General features: G+C 36.5%; 2 protein-coding genes across 6 annotated transcripts; one reads left to right on the top strand and one right to left on the bottom strand.

Annotated features, from left to right (window-relative positions):
* The first annotated feature begins 924 nt into the window (after positions 1-924).
* Positions 925-9,668, top strand: LOC131148577 (pentatricopeptide repeat-containing protein At1g71210, mitochondrial). 4 transcript variants are annotated; one of them, XM_058098374.1, is made up of 4 exons: positions 980-3,768; positions 7,755-7,899; positions 7,979-8,792; positions 8,894-9,668. In XM_058098374.1, the coding sequence occupies exon 1, from the start codon at positions 1,001-1,003 to the stop codon at positions 3,692-3,694; it is 2,694 nt and encodes an 897-aa protein (XP_057954357.1). In that variant the 5' UTR covers positions 980-1,000; the 3' UTR covers positions 3,695-3,768; positions 7,755-7,899; positions 7,979-8,792; positions 8,894-9,668. The 4 variants fall into 4 exon arrangements, with proteins under 4 accessions (XP_057954356.1, XP_057954354.1, XP_057954357.1 ...); XM_058098373.1 differs by lacking the exon at positions 7,755-7,899 and having other exon boundaries at positions 925-3,768; positions 8,048-8,792; XM_058098371.1 differs by lacking the exon at positions 7,755-7,899 and having other exon boundaries at positions 952-3,768.
* Positions 9,669-10,454: 786 nt separating this feature from the next.
* Positions 10,455-24,458, bottom strand: LOC131148575 (cyclin-dependent kinase C-2-like). Of its 2 annotated transcripts, XM_058098369.1 has the most exons (13): positions 24,251-24,458; positions 23,887-24,006; positions 19,785-19,866; positions 19,577-19,667; positions 19,417-19,446; positions 19,137-19,246; positions 18,969-19,041; positions 18,727-18,847; positions 18,443-18,560; positions 12,352-12,491; positions 12,181-12,238; positions 11,237-11,307; positions 10,455-11,114 (listed from the first exon to the last, which is right to left on the bottom strand). In XM_058098369.1, the coding sequence occupies exons 2-13, from the start codon at positions 23,994-23,996 to the stop codon at positions 10,556-10,558; spliced, it is 1,563 nt and encodes a 520-aa protein (XP_057954352.1). In that variant the 5' UTR covers positions 23,997-24,006; positions 24,251-24,458; the 3' UTR covers positions 10,455-10,555. The 2 variants fall into 2 exon arrangements, with proteins under 2 accessions (XP_057954352.1, XP_057954353.1); XM_058098370.1 differs by lacking the exon at positions 24,251-24,458 and having other exon boundaries at positions 19,785-19,906; positions 23,887-24,002.
* Between the last annotated feature and the right edge of the window lie 360 nt (positions 24,459-24,818).

The raw sequence follows: 24,818 nt of genomic DNA, 5'->3' as shown, positions 1-24,818 counted from the left end.
TTCTTGAGGGCAAAAAAATTAAGTCTTTCAGGATTTTCCAACTAGCGAAAACACACCAAGCAATAAGTGTTACATGGTAGGACTCATGTATAATTTAATAGAATTCACTGTTTGGTATATTTTCATTAGATGGAGGAGGACTAGTTGGTCCTCCAATAAAATTACAATCAGTATTTTACAACTTAGGTTCTGTTTAAGTAACTACCAATTACCCAACAATATTTGACTGGGCAAATAAAACATGGACTATCGTAAATATATTATGATTAACCTAAACATTTATTTCCTTTCATCCTTTCAACAAATATGGCCAAAGACTCCGACAAGATATGCTCCACATAGATAATTCCTTATTTTGTTGTAACGTGAATAAGAGAAATTTCTTTAGACGATTATGTGCTCGATGCTTCGATATTTGTCATGCAATGTTAGATCTTACTCTTTTTTTAATATGAAATGGAATTTTTGTAAACTAAATTAAGATAGTAGTTGGAGTATAGATTTTGAGGAGAAGATTTAAATTTGTATAGACTGAGAAAAAATTCAATACCACTTGTACATATTTGTAACGGTCTAAATTTGAAATGGCAGAATTTATATAAATTTTTAATTTGAAAAATCAAAAGAAGTGCACATTCTAACCCAATTTCATCAAGAAGATTATTAGCTTTTGTAAAGTTAAAATTCAGAGAAATAAATTTTTTTTGTGTATTTTTTGAACCTGGACAGTTTGATTGATATGGGAAATATTTTTTCCTCCCATTTCTTCACTTTTTAAAATATTTTTAAATTTTTGAAAAGGACGAAAAAGTATAAAATGATTTGAGTTTCTATGATTTGATTTAACCTAAATAAGAAAAAAATAAAAATAAAAACTTGAGATCAAAATAAATCAAAAAAAATTTGATGGGTAAATTTGTACACGTCCAACAAAGAAACGACGTCATTTTGGATTGAGCGTCGCCCGCCATTCCGAGTTTATGGCCCAACGCTTTTCCCCATGGCCGCTGGTTCTTCAGCAGGTATCAGCATTATCATGCTGAAGCTCAGACATGTTACCAAATCTAGGGTTTTTCTCTCCCCAATCTTCATCGTCAACGATCACACCTTCCTCCTCTCATCAATCTCCTCTTTCTCCTTCTCTTCTTGGTCTTCTACATCTTCTGCGGCCCATCCGTTCTTGCCGCCGGCCGCACCACCGGCGCAGATCAATTTTCGAGCGAAGGACGTTGCGCGATCGTTCAAAGAATGGTTCAAAGGCCAGAACAACGCGTTGATGGATCGAATTTACTCGATATTGGGCGATCACGACGAGAACGACCCGTCGTCGCGGAACGCCGCCGATGCGGCACTCTCCGACCTCTGCCTTCCGCTCTCCGAGCGCTTTGTATTGGATGTCTTGAACTACGGCAAGGACGTGCTGTCGTGTCTGAAGTTCTTCGACTGGGCCGGGAGGCAAGCAGGGTTTTACCACACCCGCGCAACCTTCAGCGCCATCTTCAAGATTATGTTGCGCGCGAAGCTCATGTCTCTCATGCTGGACTTTCTGGAGAATATCATGAAGCGAAGTTATGTTTACAAGGTCAGATTCTACAACGTTCTTGTCATGGGATACGCAGTTGCGGGGAAGCCCGAGATCGCCCTCCAGCTGTTCGGCAAAATGCGGTTTCATGGTCTTGACTTGGATGATTTTGCGTATCATGTTCTTTTGAATGCTTTGGTGGAGGAGAACTGTTTTGATGCTGTCCAGGTCGTGTCGAAGCAAATCTCCATGAGGGGGTTGGAGAGTGAGATCACGCACTCCATATTAGTGAAGAGCTTTTGCAAGCAGAACCGATTGGAAGAGGCAGAAGAGTTTCTTCGCAGCTTGGTCCGTGACGGGCGTGTTTTGAGCGGATATATGGTTGGTCATATGGTTGGTGCGCTTTGTAAAAGCCGGATGTTTGACAAGGCTAGTTGCTTGGTTGAGGAGTTCCATGAGCTGAGAAATGTTCAGATGAAGCATGCTTACAGTGTGATGATCAAGGAACTTGTTAGGGCTGGCAAGGTTGATGTGGCATTGGAATTCTTGCAGGGCAAGATGGCTTTGGAGGGGTATGTTCCTGATGTGTTTCGTTATAATATTTTGATCTACAGGCTTTTAAAGGAGAACCGGCTTGAGGAGGTCTATGATTTGCTGATGGAAATGAAGGAGGGTCAGATAGCACCTGATAAGGCGACCATAAATGCCGCATTGTGCTTTTTTTGCAAGGCTGGAATGATGGATGTTGCGCTTGAGTTGTACAACTCGAGGTCAGAGTTTCAGTTTTCTCCCAATCGCATGGCTTACAACCATCTAATAAAAACCCTTTGTGGGGATGATGCTGATGAAGCATATCATGTTTTAAGGAACTCCATTGACCAAGGTTATTTCCTTGGTAGGAAGACCTTCTCAATTCTTGCGGATGCCCTCTGCAGAGAGGGAAAGCTTGATAAGATGAAGGAACTGATTCTTGTAGCTTTGGAACAAAATTTCATGCCTAGTACTTCAACATATGACAAGTTTATTTCAGCTCTCTGTAGAGCCAGGAGGGTAGAAGATGGTTATCTCATACACAGAGAACTCAATAGAGTTACGCAATTTGGCTCTAAAAATACATACTCTAACTTAATATATGGTTTAAGTAAGTTGAATAGGGGGGGTATTGCTATTGGACTTCTCATTGAAATGCAAGAGAAAGGCCACACCCCAACTCGGAAATTGTTGAGAGCAGTTGTTAAATGTCTATTTGAAATGGATGTTTCACATTTGCAATTTTTCAAGTTTCTGGAGATGCTGTTGTCTTGTCATGAAAATAAATGTCAGGTTTATGACTTCTTCATTGATGGAGCTGGAGACGCCAAAAAACCTGAGCTTGCCAGAGAAGTATTTGAGATGATGCAGAGAAGTGAGCTTGTGCCCAATTTGAGTTCTGATATTTTGATGTTGCAGGCTTACCTAAAGAACAGAAGAATCTCTGAAGCCCTAAATTTTTTTAGGGACTTGCGCAATAGGAGAGAGATTCACAGAAAATTGTACCATGCCATGATTGTCGGTCTATGCAAAGCCAACAACCCACATATTGCATTGGAAATCCTGAGAGAAATGCGGGTGAATGGAGTGACGCCTAGTCTTCAGTGTTATGAGGAACTTGTGCTGTCATTGTGCTTGTGCAAAAGGTATGATGCGGTGGTAAATATTGTCTATGATTTAGAGGGAACTAGGCATCATATTTCATCCTTCATTGGCAACGTACTTTTGTTGCATTCATTGAAGAGTAAAGAGCTGTATGAGGCGTGGGTCTGTTCAAGAGGTGCACATGATGAGACATCTTCTCGTTGTTCAATTCTTGGCCAGCTAATTGGTGCATTTTCTGGTCGTATGACAATCAACCAAAATATTGAGGGCTTGGAAGAAGTGATAAACCAGTGCTTCCCACTTGATCTTTATACTTACAACATGTTGTTGAGAAGACTAACCAAAACCCAAATGGACTCTGCTTGTGAATTATTCAGTAGGTTGCAGCAAAAAGGTTATGAACCCAATCGATGGACATATGATATATTAGCTCAGGGTTTTTTCAAACAGGGTAGGGTAGCTGAGGCTAAGAGATGGGTAGAAGAGATGTTCAGGAAAGGGTTTGATCCAACTGAAAAAATTAAACTGTTGATTTAACAGAGTTTTTGTAATAAATGCAGATATAAATGGAACAAGCGAAAGACGTGAAACATCCACAGAAGCTTTGAAAGGTTGGTGCCATTCTCAGATTGATCATTTAGAATTTAATAGTTGTATTTGTCTTGTTTTTCTCTGTTTTCTACCATGGGCTGTAAATGAATGATGGTTTTATAGGTATTGCATTGGCTAGATTATTACCATATTGTTTTTCATTGTATGGGACCTTGATGAAGTATTTGCTTGATAGATTGCCCAGGAGCACAGATCTTGTAGTAATGCTTTGTTTTTTAAATTAGCTATAGTTTGTTTCCTCATTAATTATATATTTGTAATGTTGTGCCTCTGCCATCATATAAGTGTGTGGAATACCTAATTAGAGGTGCTTTCCGAAACATTCATGGATGATATCTCATAAATGACCTGATTAACATCTGTTCATTCAATACAGCCTGCTAGAGTGTTGTAATGGTCATTATGGTCCATTGCACACCATTAAGGTCCACTGCAGGCCATTTTTCCCCTAGGCTGACTGTGAATTGCTTTAATAAATTTTACTCTAATTTTGTGCTTTCTGAAAACATTTCAAGCTTTTAAAACTTAAAATAGGATTTATAAACTATATTCATCAAATTCACTATTGAACTATCAGGGAGTAAAATCAAATTAATTTAAGATAAACAAACCATATATCAAGTAGGAGGCTAAAAATCATATTTTAGAAATTTTTCCATCTACCACTTAGATATTATGTAATATACAGACATCTTTCAATTCCAAAAAAAAAAAAAAAAGCAGGTAGACTCGTCTTTGCTCCATGCTGTATATCCTTTTATTAGATGTTTATGCTTTAATTTGATCATGCCATGAAATATGAGATATAAATATGTTCCATCATTTATGTTTCATTATTTTGATTTTTCTTACTTCAGATTTGATTTATTATTAATGAAATAGTGAATAGTGACAGCTACGAGGCTTTTCTCGCTTTAGTGTCTAAAGAAGCAATGTAAAGTTCAACATCTCGAGTATATGGTATGTAGCTTAATTTAAAATTTGGTATAAATCATTTAAGATTTGGAAGTTGAAACATCTTAATTTATAAGTTTTAATAAGTTTGCTTGTGCCATTAACGAATTTGCAGATATAGTATCTGCACTAGGACCATTAGATACAATAAGGCCACAGAACACCTTGCTTTAACATGCTCTCTCTCTCTCTCTCTCTCTCTCTCTCTCATTTTTTTTCTGCTCTTTGATCAATCATGGCAAAGGAAGATCCTTTGATCCCTGTCTAGAGAGAACAGGAAGGGTGATTTTTATTTCTTTTGTTCAAGAGAAAGAGATCAGTTGAATCAGAAAAGGTTTTGTGTGTTCACCCCGGGAGGTGTTCGTGATAATGGCTGGAGGAGTTTTGAGAGAGTTTCTACTGTTGGTGGAGGATTAGGTAAGGAATTGCCTTGTTCAGTGAATAGCACTGGTACAATGGAAACAGGTCATGTAAGGATTTCCTACATGGCAACAAAAATCTTGGTCACGGAAAGAAGTTTTGTTGCAGGACAAGGATCATATGTCTCCAAATTGTGGTGAGATTTTGCGGTGGAAGATAATCAAAGATGGCCTGAGGCAGTCAGAATGATGAATTGCAGAGGAAGGTAAGCGGCTCATAGCAGAGACAGCTAGGGTGTTTTCCAAGAGGCTATCAGGGGTTGACAATCAAGTGGATTGGGCCTGGGGCGCTCACTGTTGTGTTAGATTTTGACCAATTGTTGGGTAAGTTGGTTTCTTGGTCAAGCATGGTACATACCCAAATTTCAGCCCTGTCAGAAGGTTGAGAAGCCCAACGCTCAGTGGTTGGAAACAGAATTAATCTTGAGGTGAAAGAAGAGTGATTTAGTTTGGGCCTGAAGAAGGTTAGAGTTAAATGGGCCTCATTTTCCCAAACTTCTAACCCACATAATCAAGGTAATCAACCCAATACAAATTTCAGAAAGGGCTTGCATGACCCTGTTACAGTTGATTATCATTTGGAGTACGAGGAACTGCTGGCTTTTCCATTTAGCAGAAGAGGGTTGACACCACATCCATATTGCATCAAAGGGAAAATGACCATTCCACTTTGGAGCACAGGATGGATGGCAGCGAATCTTGTCGGGTGAATGCCAACGAGGGATGGGAACAATTCAATTGGTTTTGGGATTTTTGTTAATGCTCCTGTGCAATTTTGTTTGAGAGGGCTGCCATCAGGGCAAGAGCTTGATCAGGATGACAATGTGGGGGACAAGTCTACTGGTAAGGGAAGGAGGTATCCAAGGGTTTATACATGCCAGGTGGACAAACAGGTGACAACAAAAAAAAGTTTTAAAAAAATGCTGATGGTATTCTGTGTTGTGGAATCTCTGAAGATTGAAAAGGGTGATACAAGTGTAAGGTGTAGGAAGGGTAAGGGGAAGGAAAAACAGGGTGATGTATAGTATATGATAGTGATGATATCTGTGAGTTTGCGGATGATGGCAGTTTGCTTTTGAATGAGATTTGGGAAAAATGTGGCTATGAATATGAATCATCTGATTACTCGGGGATATCGTACATGCCACCATCTCCAATGGAAGGTTTACGGGGTATTTTGATATTTGAGGAAGATGGAACGGGTAGGAGCAGCAGTCTAAAGGTGGAATTTTGCCCACTCCTGTTGATGAAATTAATGGGAAGGATTTAGAAGCTCAATAATTGTTGGAGATGAGTTTGTGCCTATCTAGTCCTGGAGGTAATGGAGTTCGATTGGATGGGGGTAAAAGGAAGTTGAAGATGGGATTATGTGAATTAGCGAATTTTAAGTGCTCAGTGAAATATGATGCGAAGGCTTTAAAGAGGGGGTTTCTTATTTGAAATGTTAGGTTTTGTTCCTCTGTTTTCTTTTTTCTGAAGGATTGTTTGTCCTTGTTTAGGTTGTAATCTCTTTTTTCTCTCTTAATAAATGCTTGCGGAGGGTATATGAATATTTTCATGTTTTTCCTTTATGCAGAGCACAAATACTATTCCTTCTCATCTTCCTTGTTCTAAGCAGTTGATTTTACATGTCCGTTGAATTCATTATCCTCCATGCTGTAAAAAAGAGGATTGTTGTTCTATCCGTTATCTTTTCTATGGTACTGTTGCATTCATCAATCTATCTTTTTTGTAGAAAAAATGCTGATGTAGCTGGACAAGTATGGATATTTTGTAACAATGTTCAATCCCCACCCCACTTTCGCCAAAAAAAAAATATTCACTTATATTATGTGTAAAAAGTGATGATAATTTGCTACCAAAAAATAAGTAATAATTAATAACTGCTCTGCATAAAATCTGCATGAGTTAGGGATGCTACCTCCTTGGTCAAATTCAGGCATTTTATTCATTCATTTATGTTGCATGAAGCATTTGATTCAATATTATATATTATTATAGAAATATATTTAAGACCATGACCATAATTAACTGATTCAGTTATTGTTGCTGAAATGATTCTCAAAGGTGGATCTCATAAAAAGAAAATACATTTTCTCAGTAGGTGTTGATGTGAATGAAGGTGGTTCTGTGAGTGGTTTCAGCTATTTTTTTTAGGCAAGTAAAAGGGAAAACAGAGAGATGTTTGTCTCTCCCTCGTTTCATTCATCTCTATTTTTTTTTATCCTGGTCATTCAATTATCTTGTCATTGTATGTGGTATCATCAGCACATGACGTGGTTTCCCATACCAGATGATACAAGCTGGTGAAGATTCTGTTTGTAGCCAGGCATGAGATTTCTTCATATATATATATATATATATATTATGAACTCGATGCTTGCAGTATATTTCTTTAACTTTGTTTCTCTTACGTAGAAACCTACTTGAAAATTCAGTTCTGTGATGATACAAGCTGATGAAAATTCTATTTCTAGCTTGGCATGAGATCTCTTCAAATTCTTTTTATGAATTTGATGCATGCATCATATTTCTATTTACTTTGTTTCTCTTATGGCAGAAGCCTAAACTGACTACTTCTTTTACGATTGCCTCCCTTTGATTCTTTTTAGGGCAAAAGAAATTAACCTCCTCTGAAGTTTGACAAAAAGATAATTCCCTAAGGTTTGTTAAAGAGACAAACCTCCCCTCGTATTTTGCAAAAAAAAAACTAATTTTTGGAGGGGAGGTTTGTGGCATTTTTGAAACCTCAGGGAGGTGAGTGTCTTTTGCTCTTCTTTTTTATGAATTTGATGCATGCATCATATTTCTATTTACTTTGTTTCTCTAATGGCAGGAGCCTAAACTGATTATTCCTCTTACAATTGCCTTCCCTTGTTTCTATCGTCGTTGCATGCTATGGAAGCCTCGAAGCTCAGAACTCTCTCTCGTCAAAGAGCATGGAAGCCTCCCAGCTGACTTCCCTTGATATCTCTCTCCTCGTGGTCCTTCAAAGCGTCATGACTTTGCCCCGTTGAAGCACTACTTCTGAGCCTCAAGCAGGAGTTTAGTCAGAGCCATAGAGCCATTCGCAACCCCTCCCTTCTCCTCGAAGCTCTTTCCTTCAATCCTTGGAAGCTTTGCAGCCTTTCATCCGAGCCCTTGAGTGACTCACGATCCCTTCCTCTACAATGAACCTCTCTCTCTCAACCTCAAACCTCTCTTCTTGTCTGGTAGCCTATTTCAGTTCCTGTGTGCTCCTCTCCGCAACATGCATTGCAATGGCAGGCTGGCCATCTTCATTGAGAGGAAGTCCTTCAACCTTGCTCTTGACCTATGCAGGGTCGCTGAAAATCGCAAGATAGGCAGTTCTCTATCTTTCTTGATGTGGGTGAAACTGAGTGGCTCCTGGTTGCCCTAGATGATTTCTGGAGCAAACTCAGAGTCAGGCCTTCCTCTTGGCTTCGACGCTGGAATAAGCAAGGAAGAAGATCTCTCTCCCTCATCCCCCTTGCTGTTTTCTGGGTGGTGTCGAGAGGAAGGAACAGAAGAGCCTTCAAAGGAACTATTTCTCCTATTTAGTCTGTCATAGACCAGTGGATTGCTATGATCTCTAGCTGGCATTATGGGAGGGACCTCTTTGTCGTCTGCAATTTTCTTGACATTTTTCAGTAAGGAATTTTGTCTCTCATTGTTTTCCTTTGTGTTCGGGTGGCATCCCTTGATGCTTTTTTAATTATAATTTCTCTTCGCTGATTGAAAAAAATGGCAGGAGCCTGCCCAAAAAATTCAGTTATCTCAAATGAGGACTCAATCCATTTATTTCTAATTCAGTTGATACCTATCTGGAAGTAGTAAAAGAGCTAAAACCTGGGATTGTTGGTCACGGGAAGGCTCTATGACTGCAATTGCAGATGGTGTGTCCCCCGAGCTTTGATCTTTGGAAGGTAAGAGAAAGAACCAAGGTAGGTGGAGAGTTGTATTTTGATGTGGAAGACCCGGGCTTCTGCAATGACTGCAGCTGGATTTATGGCTAGGCTTGTGCTAGTGGTAAATTAATATTTTTCTTGATACCATTAGCTGTAATACAATATATTTATTTATTTATTTATTTTTTTGGAAAAAAGGAAACGGATCTTTCATTTCACATAGTTGGAAGGCCTGGCAATTGTAGTGAAATGATGACCGAACTTTCTTTTTCCCTGATCCTGTATTTCCATTTTCCACCTTATCATCGCCCATTTCATTATGGCCGGCCAGACAGGCATAAAGCTGGTTCCCTGATAGGTTTGACTAGAGCAGAAATTTGAAGTCCCGCCTCTATTCTCGGATGTAGTGGCAACAAGCAGAGTGTGCAGATTTTATCTTTCAGACTTGCTGATTCAATCACTTTCACCAAGTGTATGGATGCAATTTCCTTTTGCTTCAGTAGTTTTCTGGTGACTACACCGTTTGTACCATTAAGTCCACAGTTGAAGTTTCGGATTAATTGTATATCATTTGCTCTCTACCATAACATTTGCTAATTGGGATTCAGTGATTTTTCTCATCCAGTGTTTAATGGGAAATAGTTTTCCCATCCTAGCTTTGAAATTTGCTCAGCATTGGGGGATTTCTCTGGCTGTTTGGCTGGTGGTTGCAGGGTGTGGTCTCTTCGTCTGCCCTGCCTTTCATTATCATTATCAACATCTGCTATATTCCATCGTGTTCATTTTTGTGTCATGGGGCTTCTACTCCTTGCCCATCATATAAAAAGAAAATGTAGTCTTGCGTTTACAGGCTGGGAGAAAGAATGAAATAGCGCCATACCAGAATAACCTACCTGTGACAATTTTCAATTGCAGCGAGAGACCCTAGTTTTTGAAAATTTGAAATTTTATCCTTTATGAATGAACTATTTCCAAGAACTTACGCCCAGTCAATATTTTTTTTTTTCGTGTTTTGGGGGCCAATGGGTGGGTGTTTTGCAAGGGCATAATCACCTCAAAATAAAAAATAAAAAAAAACAAAAATAAGAAACGGAGAAGAGCATTAAACATCCTGGCAAATAAAAATAATAGTAATTTGGAAAATATTCAGCATGTCACCCACAAACAATGTTTTGCTAGTTGTCCATCAGATTGGAGAAGAACGACCAATATGAAGTTACGAATCCACCGCACAACCTTTTACTCCGAATAACAGTCGTGGTTTTACATTAGAGAAGCATGCAAGGCATAAGTCCTTGTCATTTCTCCATCTCATCAATGTCGGCAGCTCTGCTATATATATATATATACTAACCAAAGGGGAAAAAAGAAAAGGAAAATGTTTTCCAATACAAAAGGCAAAGAAAAATGATCTCTTTTACTTTATATTTTATTTTTGTTTCTCCTGTCAATCCAAGATATAGGCCATCTTTGGAAGCACAAAACCAATTTCCACCATCAACCCATTACTGCTGCCAGCCATACTGCTGATTGTGCTGATTACGGTTCCCACCCATCATATTTGAGCCTCCCCGACCAGCACCGGAGCCACCATATGGTGCACCTTGGGGATAATTTGGTGCACCTACTCCGTAACCACTGCCACCACCCCGGGGACCTGGACCAGGCATATTACTGGAACCATAGGGTGGGCCACGCCCTTGCTGTGGATATGGGCCACTACCATAACCTCCACCACCACCTTGACCTCCACGGTTAGGGTGGTTGTATCCCCCGCTTGGGTTTCCACCCGGTGGGTATCTGTTCGGCCCTCCAGATGGTCCTCGAGGCTTCCCGTAATGGTGGCCTGGTCCTGCAGCAACTGGTGGTTGGGAGCCATGCATGGGCTGGTTAGGTCCTGACCGCATCTGACCATGTGCTTGCCCAGATTGCTGAATGGGTGGAAGTCGGGTATGCTGCTGTGGATGTTGTAGTTTCTGGCGTTTTGCTGTTTCTTCATGTTGCCGTTGCTGCTGACGTTTTTTCTTCGTCTGAAACTCGTGTGATGCTTCATATTTTGGTAAGCTGGGCAATGCAAAAAGGAAATGGGTCCAGTTATTTTCATGGCATGGATGAAGATTGAGTCTTTAATCATTTGAAAGGAGAACGCTGAGAGCATAAAGAATGGGAGATAAAGATGTTCAAACCTCTTAGGATCGCAAGGTAACGGATCAGTCCAGAAGTACTCAGCGTCCAGTGCATCCTTGGCACATATTCTCTACATTATAATTAGAAAGAAGAAAGGGATACAAAAGAATATTAGTGGATTCATCTTTCTTGAATCCTACAAGAAGAATACTGGGGAACATATGCATGTACATGCCCATGAAATGAAAGCTGAGACATAGTAACACAACAAAATTAAGCATAACAACCAACTGCAAACTTTTGCATGCACCTAAGGGCGCTCACACAGCCCCAAACAAGAAGCCATCATAATATGAATACACCTGTCATTAAACCATAAAGCAAGTTGCAACATTCCTGACAAAGCAAACATAATAGCAAATTCATTCAGTGGAGTATTGTCACAAGATTGAGTATCATTAGTTCATCCACAAGCTAAATTAATGTACTAAACCAATATTTGCAACTGTATATGAGTGATCAAAGCAACTCTGTTAGGCAAAAAATGGCATAATAAAAAATTTGGGTGAACACAGATGGCATCCATTGTTATTAATGGCAACAAGTTTGATTGCAACTCATTCTTTCACAAACAATTTATTAATTGGATTAATCATCCAGAATTCACAAAATTGTAATGAACTCCTAATAGAAAAATGTTACAGTAAAACAGTATAATGAAAAAAGAAGTCATCAATTAAGCATGCACATTGTTAACTTCTCAAGAAAATACACCGTCAAAACACAATTAACATGGAAAACAAAATTCAAATGATTACAAGTTCTAGATTCTAAGGGCTAAAAAGAATAGAATATAATCACATAAAGACGTTCAATTGCAATTGAAATGCCAGATTGAAACAGAAATTTTGATTTTAAAAGGACAATAATAGAAGAAGCAAAATGGTACAAGTTAGTGTCATTAAATTGTGAAATTGTGGAAGCACATCTACTAGAATGATACCTGGGATGGATCAAGGGTCAGCATCCTCTCTAGTAACTCCAAAGCGTGACGGTCAAAGCTATTGTACAAAAAACAAGTAATATAATAGATAAGGAGGGCATCATACCAGGTGTGTGCCTACATGGTGTTAATTTTTGTATCATATACGAACACATGTTCAAAGTTACATACTGTCTGAAGACCTCCCTTAGGCGCCTCTTCATCGGTCTTGTTGGCTTGAAATTGTTATACCAAGGAATCTTCGAGACTCCAGGCCAGTTGACCTCATCTGGAGCTCCGCAAAGCTCAAAAATCTTATTTAATTGCTCAGGCTACAATAATTACGAGAATGCACATTAAACTTTGTGTCTTGCAGAGAAGTTAACTACTACAAAGATCAGTAGCAGAAACCAAATATAACGAACAAAACCTTTCAATAATGAGGTAAATCAATCTCAAGAACACAGCATTTTAATTAAAAGATGATTTGTATGCAGCCAGAGGCCACAATCACTAGATAAAACTTTTTTGAGTCCAATGATACAACAATAATCAATAACAGCCTGACAAAGGGATGCATAGGACACTTTCAATTGGCCCATTATTTTAAGTCCAGTGGTTAGAAACTGCACTGATTTATTTTCAGGTTAGAGATCTTTGGTAACATGATCCAGAAGATTTAATAAAATTAAATTGCAATAAACTGCACAATCTCTTAAGCAGACATCAAGAAACCAAAGTTACAATTATGAGCAGCCTAGAGGCTAGTAATTTCCAACAATGTATGGAGTCCATGGACAAAGCGTAATAACAGAACAAGAGACATAAATAAAAGGTTCACAGGACTAAAAAACCTTAAACAGAAAAGAGTTAACTTATACAAGAAAATTATTGGGAAAATAAATAAATAATAAGATCCATGAAGACAACTTAGTAAAGTGGTGACAAATTAACAAACAACCATAAACTTTAATTCAATAAGCATTCATTTAAAGAACATATGTCAATAACGAAGTGTGTCGGTACAAATTGAAGCTATTCCACGAATCAAATGAGTATAAAATTTGATTCGATAATTTTACTCAAGTCTCAACGATCGAAGCTCAACATTTAGAAATAATAATATACCATCAATTGTTCGCTTTGTTATTCAGTGGTGTCCATCTGATTCCCTAGGACAGTTCACAAATGAAATCCAGAAGTTCCATTAGCAGCTGGAGAGGGAATCGAGATAAATTGACCAATTATACTTCCTGGCCTCTTAGTGCATAACACCTCACCACAGGTTTCCACTTAACAGCAATGTTGTCAAATGTCAAAAGCTCAAGGCACTCATAAGGTGCAACAGCGTAAGACCTCCTACCATGTGAGGCCCTAGGCACTCGATAGAGTAAACTGAGGCATTGGTTAAAATAGTAAATATTTTACACAAAAAAGTTAGCTAATGTAGAAGTCAATAAAAATCATCAAGCAAAGACTACTACTAAGCCCCCGTTTGGGAGCACTTAAAAAAAGTGTTTATAGCACTTATCACTTAAAATAACCACTTTTACAAGTGGCCTTTGGCTTGCACCACAACAAACACTTACTGCAATAAATACTTTTCCAAAATCACTTTTTTAAGAACTATTTAATTGAATTTTGATAAGCAATGTAAGATAGCTTTTTGGTCACTTATAAGTGACACTATTCATAGGCAGGGCCAATTTTGTAAATATTATAAATTTAGTGGCTATTTTATAATTTAAAAAATATATTAAAAGATAATCATATATTATTTTATTATGTATTATAATATATATTAATTATTAATGAAACACAATTCAATTTTAAAATGAAGAAGAAAAACCAGTTATTAATTTAAACTAAAATTAAAATTTAAAATACTAATTTAATTAACAATATTAAATTAATATTATAATCATATTTTATAAATACTTACTATCAATCAAAAAATAATATTATATTAATTTTACTTAATAAAATATTCAAAATTTAATTAAAAATAACAGTTAACAAAATTATTAATTAAAAATTAATAATATATTATTTTATTATGCATAATAACTTATAAATTATTAATAAAAAATAATTAAATTCTGGAATGAATAAAAGAACCATCTATAAATTTAAATTAACATTAAATAAACTAAAAATTTTAATTTAGTTATTAATATTTTTTCTATCATAAATTAATGTGATAATCATATGTTATAAATATACATTAATGACAAGATTATAGTTAATTAATAAATAATATTATCTTATTTTAGCAAATAGAAAATATTTAATTTTTAATTATATACTTAATGTAATTAAAATTTTAATTATATAAATATTAATATTTTTATATAAAATATATTTAAAAATACATATTAGTTATTATAATTCAATTATGAATTGAACAAGAACTACTTTTTAATTTAAAGTAACAATAAATAAATTAATATTTTAAATTTAATTAATAATATTATTTTTATCATAATTTCAAATGATAGTAATATGTTATAAATATACATTACTAATAATATTATTATTAATTAAAAATAATAATCTTATATTATTTTTCTAATAGTAAATATTTAAATTTAAAATATAAATAATTAAAATAGTTATTAGTGAAATTGTTAATTAAAAATATTAATATTTTTAATTTAAAATATGTTTAAAAAACACCATAGAGTACCCTATAATAAAAGTAAGTATCCAAATACCACTTATTTTGAACACAACCAAACACCACTTATAACTTTCACTACTTTTCCAGTTCGGCACTTATTTAATTGAACACTTTTTTTTCCTGAAAAACACTTCTGTATTAGTGGCTCCAAATGATCCCTAAAGATATAGAAGAAGGGGGAAGTTGGAGGGCTTCCGAAGCATCAAGTATTGAGCTCTTTGGCTTGCCATGGGGGAAAAAACAGCATTCTTCCATAGGGCAGTGAACTTTCATAGAAGAGCCGACTACATCGACAGTATAAACATTAGAGGAGTCACTTTCACTGAGAAAATAGTATTGCAGAAGAGGTGATGAACTTTTGCAGGGAGCTCTACTCCAAATTGGCTCATTGGAGAACCAGACTAGATACAGATAGTGTAGCCCCATTAAGCATACTGATGGTGGGAGCTCTTGATGTTTGACAAGGTGATGAGGCTCTTCACCCTTATGACGTATCCATAGTTTTCATCAAATAGTTATAAAGAATGAAGTTCTGGCCATCTTAATTCAATTTTATTGACAAGGAAATTTTTGAAGGAGCCTCAATTCTGCCTTCATTGTGGTAATCTCTACGAAGAGGAGAGGGGTGGGGAGCTAGTAATACAAGGCATTCAGATCATCTGCCTGGTTTGCAATACTTACTACTTGCTGGCTCTAAGACCCAAGGAGGTGATGGAAATAGTGAGCTTGAAGTTAAGCAAATTTTTGGATGCAGGCTTGTGGCAAATTATTGTGGGAGTTCCAAAACTAGAAGGAATGAATCTGTCCTAATTTGCAAATGGACATCGAGATGGCTTTCCACCACATGCAGGCATTTCCTATTATACCTTATAGAGAGAATGGGTTCTGGTGATAGATTCTGCATCCTCTCAATCCATTGCTCAGTGCATATTAATGGTGCCCCTACAGATTTTCTCCATAGAACTAAAACATGGAGACCCCCTTATTCCCATACTTTGTTGTCCACTCAAGTTATGGAAGAGCTCTCATATATGATCCGGAGGACAAATGAAGGCAGCTTCCCCAGAGATTTCAATGTAGGAATGGATAGTAAGTTAGGATTAGTTGTTACCTACTTTTTGCAGATGACACAAGTTACATTCTGTGGGGAGGAGGAGGAGGAGCAACTCAGGTATTTGAGGTATGCTTTTCTGTGGTTTGAAGCAGTATCGAATATCAAGGTAAATTTTAAACGAGCAAAAGGACAACTGGATTGTAATGAGGGTAAGCTCCACACAATGTATTAGGGGATGCCATCAGGGCCTCTTTCAAAGCCCAGAATGCCTAGGACAGCATCATTGAGGACTTCAAAAAATGTTTGCAGGGTAGAAGGAAATACTCTCTCTAAAGAAGGCAGAATAACTTTAGTTTGGAGTACCCTGGCCAGCCCACTTGTCCATTTTCACAATTCCAACTTCTTTAGCTAAGAAACTTGAAAGGCTGCAGCTGGATTTTTTATGGGATGATAGTGAGAATGCTCAAAATTCAATTGGTGGATTGGAATAAAATCTGCTCTAGCATTAAAGATGGTAGTTTGCGGGCAACGTGTCCTCAAGACTTCAATCAGACCTTCCTTAGTAACTAGCTTTGGAGATTTGTAGTGGAGGATAATGCTTATTGAAGGAAGATCGTCGAGAATAAATTCTGCCTGGATGGTGGGGGCAGGATGAATAAGAGTATTAATTCCTCAGATCTTTGTACTCTGCTTTAACAATTCAGAGACTGCCTGATGTAGGATAAGAAGCAAGACCTTGGAAGATCCTTGTTGGAGAATAATTTAGAAGAATTGGATTAAGGGATTGCTGGGTTTAGTTAATAGTTTATGGTGTTTAGTTTAATTTGTATAAAATTAGGTGAATTGGGGGCTTGCTTGTAATATTTGTGTATTTTAGGGCTTGTTTATTATTCCATGTAGTTTTGGGGGTATATGTGCAATTTTCTGTATTATGGGCTTTCTTATAAATAGTGTGTGAAAACCATGTAGGAGAAGTTCTTTGTTGATGAAATTTTAATTGAGTTGAACGTGTGATTTCCCCTTATATCTCCCCTTATCTCTCTTCCTTCATCTCCTTCTTCCCTACTCCTCTCCTACATCTCCCATGGCTGCGGATCATTGATGCTACCCTGTATCACCGCCTCTCATCTGAATTTACACTGTTCATTTACATGGGAAATGCTGAGTAAGTTGTGTGAATAATTTGGAGAGATTTGGGCTTGTCCAGAGACAGTAGAAGATCTTTTGGCTATTTTGTTTAGTGGCTTTGGGGGGAGTAAGGACACAGGTAGTTTGAGGAAAAGTGTGATGTTCACTGTTTTGTGGGGGATTTGGTTGGTGCAAAGGGGTTAACTTTTATCTTTGCTTTGGGATAGGATGCAGTATATAGATTCTCTTTTGATGTTGTGTGTGTGTGTGTGCATGCATGTTTTTGTGGTATTTATTTTGTTGTGGAAGATTTCTTATCCTTCTGTATGTGCCAAGTGCTAACTATCATGCACATTCTTATTTCTTCTAATAACTTATTTTCCTTTTCAATCAAAAAATATAAACATTACTCTTAGAAGATTAGTGAACTACTGGGATGTCAAGGAAGTGGAGACTTGCTGAGCAATCTTTACAAGACAATGACTAACAGCACTATGGAACACAGGGTGATGGAGAAAGCAAAGAGATCGCATATGAGCAAATTAAGCCATTTGGAATCTCAATTTTTGAGCTCTTTTGGTAATTTTTTTTTCTATTTTTGTGACATTTTCTAGTAGTAATTCGATAAGGTCCTGAGTGAGTATATCTTATGTATTTGGCTATTAGGGAAGTAGTATTTAGTTATATTAGAGTTAGTAGCATTTTATTAGGTCCTAAGTAGTATTTTAGTTTTAATAGGTTTCATTATTTTATTTGTTGATTCTCAAGCATGTCAGGCATATATGATTGTAAAAGATTTTAAAGAGAGTTGAATATCATGAATTAATTTTGAGGTTTTAGGGATTATCTCTTGTTTGTGACTGTAGGTACTGTATCACAGGGTTAATTGGTTATGAGGCGAAGACCAGAAGTTTTCAGTAAAAAAATTATTTCAAGGAATGTTTTTGTAGTGAAAAGAAATATTTTACATTAAAGCAGTGTGGAACTTTAAAATGACAAGAAAAGTAGCCTTTTGCATTAGAAGCTTCTAGGGCGGCTGTTTTAACATATCCTGGTTCCTTTGTGCATACGTTTGGAGGCTAACAAATAGGAGAGTTTTTTATGAGGAAAAACCTGTACATTTTGTTACAAATGAAATTCCAAAAATATTTAAGTTTGGAAATTTGGCATCAACTGTTAGCTTGATCTCCTTTGGCACTATCTAGGTGCCATCGATTGAAAATACAGTTTTACATGTCAAATGAAAAAAGGGAGATTAGTGACAGTACAGCAACCCGGATGTGGATGGCTAAACCAGTCATTATATACTCTTTGAACAACAATGAGATTACTTTAAAAGGATGGAATTATAGCTCAAACAATAAGTATAGTCCTGAGCTATTTACTTTAGCAGAATCTCATAAATGCCACAAAGAACTTACTTCGTCTTTCCCAGGAAAGATGGGCTTTCCATGCAGAAGCTCAGCAAATATACAACCAACCGACCACATATCGACAGCTGGCCCATATTTTGTTGCCCCAAGCAGCAACTCTGGTGGTCTGTTCAAATTACAACAAATGAAAATTTTTAAAAAATGGAAATAAACCAACTTTCTTCTAAAGTGAAATGATGCATACATTTCATTAAAAAAGAAGAAGGAAAGGAAAGGAAGAGCTTAACCATAAAAATTGAAGGGCTAAACTCATTGGAGTTAATTGTTTTTACCTATACCATAATGTGATTACACGATTAGTGAGATTCCCATTGTGGTCATTTGAAAATGACCGGGCAAGCCCAAAATCAGCAAGCTTTAAAGTCCCCTCATTGTCAATTAGAAGATTAGAGCCTGAGCCACAAATTAAGGACAACCCATTCTTAGCCTCACAATGTTAAAAGAGGGGGAGGGGGACGGGGGAAAAAAAACCAAGATCAACAATAAAAGATGTGCTTTTACATTTTATAATAACCTTTAATGTCACGGTGCAGAACTTGATTTACATGACAATAGTGCAGCCCTGTTAAAAGTTGCCTCATATAGCACTGAAGAAGAAGGAAGAATTGAATGTCAAGAATCAGATGATCTTTTATAATATTTATATTAAATGAAGCAGCATTCTATGTGCCAGTTGTGATACCTTTATCTGGGGCACTGAAAATCTCATCCCAGGTCGATCAGCAAGACCGGTCAAATCATGGTCCATATATTCAAACACCATGTAGATCCCACCTTTATATTTATTACCATCTGCAATCCCAATTCACAAGTAATTTGCAACTATGTGAGAACCCACAAAGAAAAGGAAAAATGTAATTTCACAAAACAGGCAATCATAAATGAAACCACGAAAAATGATATGGTATTCCAAAATAAAGAACACATGATAAGTTCAAACAGCTACAACGAAAAAGTCTTGCCTTGCCTCCCTTGCTCATCCTTTTCAGGACCTAGAAAACCATCTTAAAGCATCAGAATCAGATTAAACCACAAGCTAAATCTGAAATATAACACAAACAATAAATACAGAACTACATAATAAATGACAAAAAAAAAAAGGTAGGGAAAGAAATAAGTTACCTGGAGATGTTACAATCTCTTTTAACTTAATAACATTTTCATGATGCAGCTTCTTTAGAATTTTGATTTCACGTATGGCAGTGATGGGAAACTGCAGAATCATACAAAATAAGATTACATATTATGACAGAGAAATTAGGAAATTAAAACCCAAAACTTACATAAGCAAAAAAAGGTTTTAAAGAAAAGATTGACAAAAAGAACATACCCCCTCTCTTTCATTGTCCATTCGTATTTTCTTCAGCGCAACAATTTCACCAGTTCTAATTTCTCTAGCCATGTACACTTGACTGCCAGTGCAGCAGCAAAGAAGAAAAATAAATTCCTTACCTATTACATCCATTACAAATCATACAAAAGAAGATGAAGAAAAAAAGGGTTCAGAAAACGAAAGGTTCCAGGTTTCCAGAGCAAGAAATAGAGAACAATTTCATGGAATCCACAAAGGAAAACCTGGGTGGTATTTGCCCAATCTCTTCTTTTTTTTAAAAATAATTTAGCCATACCTCAATCTAGAAAATATTCCATAAGGAAAATATTGCAGACACATGTCACACATCTTTTCTTGAAGTGTCAGTTATCTTTCATTTTATTTAAGCTTCCTCTTTGTTTTCTAGCACCAGTAGCATGATATAAATCACTCATTATCGATACTACTATTAGACTGAACAAGCCCCCAACTTCCATGTTAGTATGGATATCAACTATCTTAAAATCTCTCGTATGCATCAACTGATCTTTGTTGCCTTGCTATGCATGCCTGTAGAACAAGGAAGAGAAATAGGGAAAGAAAAATGAAAAACAGACAAACAAAATAGCATAAAGAGAGGAATAAGGAAGTAGGGAGTAGGGAATTCTCAAGTAGCTGGGGCATGTGATTTCTTGACCCAAATTTTTGAGGTAACACTCAAGACAGAGATGAACCAAGGCATTATCACTCTCATTAAATTCCTAATTCCTACAACACAAATTATGCAACATTGCAACCAAGTTTATAATCCCCATTAAATCTTACACTTTACCCCAGGACATTGGTCATTCATAGTGTTGGGGCAACTACCAGAACAGATTCAGAGAATCAGAAGGACAAGAGTCAAGTGGTAAGAGAACAATGCCAATGGGCTGATGTGGGAGAACACCCTAACAATCTCAAACTTTTACAGATAGATGACTAACTAAAGAGCAAACTTAGCAGTTGATAATATGTCTCAAGGCCCAACTACCCATTTTCTCAACCATAAGACAAGTGTGATACCATGACAACAAAGACATCACTCTTCAATCATGGCCTTAAAACATATCTTTGACTGTTGCTATTTTCTTATCTATTAACAAAGGGTCTGCCACACCCTTCAAGCATGCAATTCACAAAAAATTTCAAGAATAGATGATGCCTAAGGAATTGATATCTTAATAATTTGGTGCCTACGAACATTGCTGTGGTTTTGGAAACGGTAATGGAGTTCCCCTTGGGAATTAATTCCCTTTGGCTCAGAGTAAAATAAAAACTAAGTTCAGTTTTAAACAAAGTGGTGGGATAATATAATGACATTGTTACCAAAGACAGCCCTCCGAAATTTCTATACCAGATTTTTCCTGTGTTTTTTCTCTTGGGCAAAATATAAAGTGGGAAAAAGGTTTCGGATTTTTGAAGACTTTGAAGAGGTGCTGTTTCTTTCTTTTTTTTTTGGAAACTTTTCCTTGCCGTTATCACCACTTTAGTCTCCATAATCTCCCATTGTTAGCATATTGAAGGATACTCTCTTTCTTCAAAGTCTCATTTCTTCAGGGATCTTAAGGATAGAGGCACAGCCAAGCTCATTTTGCTTCTTAACATGCATTCCTTTCAGATTTCATCTGGAGGTGATAATAAGATTAGGACTCTGGATAATTCTGGAGAGTGTTCTTGCAAATTATTCTCTTCTATGTGATTCATTTTCCTTATTATTCCTCCTTATTATGGATTTTTTTCAGCTTTCTTCTAGAGATGATAATAAGATTTGGACACTGGATAATTCTAGACTGTTCTTGCAAACCTTTCTTCATTCATATTATTCATTCCCCTTTCCCTTTAGGGAATTATATTTGGAAGCTGAAGTTCCTTCCAAGGTAAGGCTTCTTTTATTACAGTCCTTGATAAAGTTGGGAAGTCCACACCAACAATCTACTGCAGGTCACAAAGCCTTAGAAGGCATTATCTCTTCATGTTTGTTTGATGCACCTTAGTGATTAATCTCGTTGACATTTTCTCCTGCATTGTTCTGCTGCCTATCATATAATTGGAGAGCAGTGGATTTGCGTAGATTTTTTCTTGGATGGTTTCTAGTTCCTTCTTGTAGGAGTTTCAGGAGGGGAAGGATGCTAGAAAATTGGAGATGCAATGTGTTTACTGCAATTTATTGTGTTTGTGATGCAGCGCAGCATCATGGAATTACTGCCATGAGCCAACATATAATTTGGGAGAGATAAGAGAAGAGGATAGAGGAAGAAGAAGAAGAAGAAGAAGAAGAAGGAAGAAGGAAGAAGGAAGAGAAGAAAGGACATACAATGGGGGAAACACAAAAACCACCTCTTACATGGTTTTCACACACTATTTATAAGAAAGCCGATAATACAAGAAATTACACATATACCCCAAAAGATGCATGAACTAAAAACGAATCAAAAAAATACGAGTATTATAACCAACCCCAAACACGCATAATCGGACTACTAATTAAACTAAATGCACATAATAAACTAACTAATTAAACACAACAACCCTTGATCCAAAGACCGAATCCTTAACTTTCGAGGAATCCTTCATCAGTTAATAATTTTTTCAATCTTTATGACCTCAGTTCTATAGGATGGATTCTTAGGATTTGAGAGTGAAATTTTTATGCCTATTGTCCTATCATTCTCTGGGTGGCAGATCAAGGGCTTTTATCAGCCCTAAAAAAAAAAAGGAATGGCTTACCAAAGGAAATCAATTTATTAATCCAGCCAATGCATAAACAAATTCACAGCTAACAAACCCAAGTTGATTTGAAGATTTTTTGAAAAAATAAAGTACATGGAAACTGCAATACTTTACAACTTGAGCAACACCTAATCACCCCCACCCCCACCCCCGCCCCCGCCGCGCCCTGCCTTGTTTCACCTCCTAGGAAAATTAAGTTTGCAAGTTTAGAGTGAACTACAGATGGTTTAATTACATTTATTTTTTGTACTCTTCTTCTTAATTCTTTTGTAAATATATTAATTTAGAATTTTTTTTTTTTGAAAAAATATGCAGTTAAATTTTATATACTTTAATAATAAAAAAAAAACTCATAAAAGGTTCATGCCTAAATGCTTTGAGGCTAATTCCCCGCCTCATTAGGTTTAGGATCAAAACGTCTTGCCTTATGCTTTCACCTTTTAAGACATTTACAACTTGAACAACACCAAAGTAACAATACCTCTCTACAAGTCAGTTAGTTTCTATTTAAACCCCCAACCCTCCTTCCAATCTAACCTCCTAAAAAATTTCTTAAAAAATATTTCCTTGTCACCCCATAAAAAAAATGTTGATACAAAAATTAAGTAAAATTGTACAATCACAGTAACACTGGTTGATCCTCCAACGAAGACATTTTGCTGATAAACAAAAGCTTCTCTAGTTCTCAATTATTCTAAGTAAAAACATGCCAATCTAAAAAACAAACAAACAAACAAAATGGCAAGGCAAGCAAGCATGTTTGGCATTCTAGGTTGGTTCTGGTTATTCAATTTTGCTTATAGTTAATCGGAAGTTCTGCAGGTGATACACTAGGTACACCTGATAACAGCATGTGACTTAATCCTATCTTTAAATCCTTCTATCTTGTTTCCTAATTTAGTTTTTACAGTTGAAATTTTGAATCCCCATATCTGACTTGAAAGAACACCTGATGAAAATCGTGCCAAGTATCTCTGCAATTAATGCATATCCAGTGTCGTCAACCACTTTAAATCATATCCTATGCAACTTTTTCATGGCTAAAGACAACCAATTCGCTAGACCATATAACAAAATTTGGCCCACAGGCCCATCCACCTGCAAGATCCAAAACAATAGTCCCTAAAACACTATGCAACGGCCAGCATCAACCACAAAAACGACACTAATAGGTGCAACCAACTTGGAACTACAAAAATTGAAGAAACCCATCATCATGCAAACAGACTGAAATCTTCAAACAAATATTATTGAGCTATAGCAAAAGGGGAAAAAAAAAAAATTGAGGGGAAAAATGAAAGAACAAAAAAAATAAAACAAGCTAGCTGAATTAAAAGGGAGAACTGACCCATATGTTCCTTCCCCAATTTGTTCCAATTTCTCGAAACAGTCGACACTTCGGGATCCCCAGGAAGGGGACTCGTTGAGATTGAGTTGCCCAGGGCCGGCAATTGCCATCTCTTTCTTCCTATACCAATCAAATCATAAGAAAACCGCCTACATTAATATAGAAAAAAAAAACACACACACACACACACACACAGAAAGCCGAAAGCAAATAAAGATGATAATGAAATATACTGAACTGATTCAACACAATAATCCGAACAAGAGAGGAAGCAAATAAGAACAGGGGAAACTAGGGCTTGCGAAGACACGGAGGAAGAAGAGCATAAAAATCTATCTATACCGAAAAATCAATGGTATGTTACCTTCGTAAAGGCCCTCTCAATCTCTCTCTCTCTCTCTCTCTCTGGGCTTCAGACAGACGAGTAAGACGAGCTCTGTACGGAGATGACCTTCTGCTACTTTGAACAGACGACGAGTTGAAAGATAGTTTTTTTCCTAGAAAAATTATATCTTTGCTCTTGGAGAGAAACAGGAGAGGAGAACCCACTCAAAATTCGGCTCAAATTTAAACTTATATTGAATTTGAATGAGAAATTATATTTAAATTTAAAAAAATTTAAATTTATTTTAAGATTTAAAATTCATGCCCAATATAATTTTTTTTTATATTATCATATTCATAGGAGAGTAGAATGAAATTAAGTTTTCAATTAAATGGATTAGATTAGCTTGAGTGAAAAACTCAAATCAAGGTCAAACCCATATTATTTGAAATGGTTTGATTCGATTTGATACTTAGGGAATTTGGCCAAATTCGTGGTTTAGTTCTATTTTTTAAAGATGCAAACAACATGAAAAAATATGAGTAGAATTTAAATTTTAAAGAACATATTTAACAAGTTAAGCCTTTATTCGAAATATAGGGATTGA

The sequence above is a fragment of the Malania oleifera genome, chromosome 2 (assembly GCF_029873635.1).
Source record: "Malania oleifera isolate guangnan ecotype guangnan chromosome 2, ASM2987363v1, whole genome shotgun sequence".
Lineage (NCBI taxonomy): Eukaryota > Viridiplantae > Streptophyta > Magnoliopsida > Santalales > Ximeniaceae > Malania > Malania oleifera.
The sequence above is the reverse complement of the archived record's forward strand: the minus strand, read 5'-3'. Positions and strand labels throughout refer to the sequence as shown.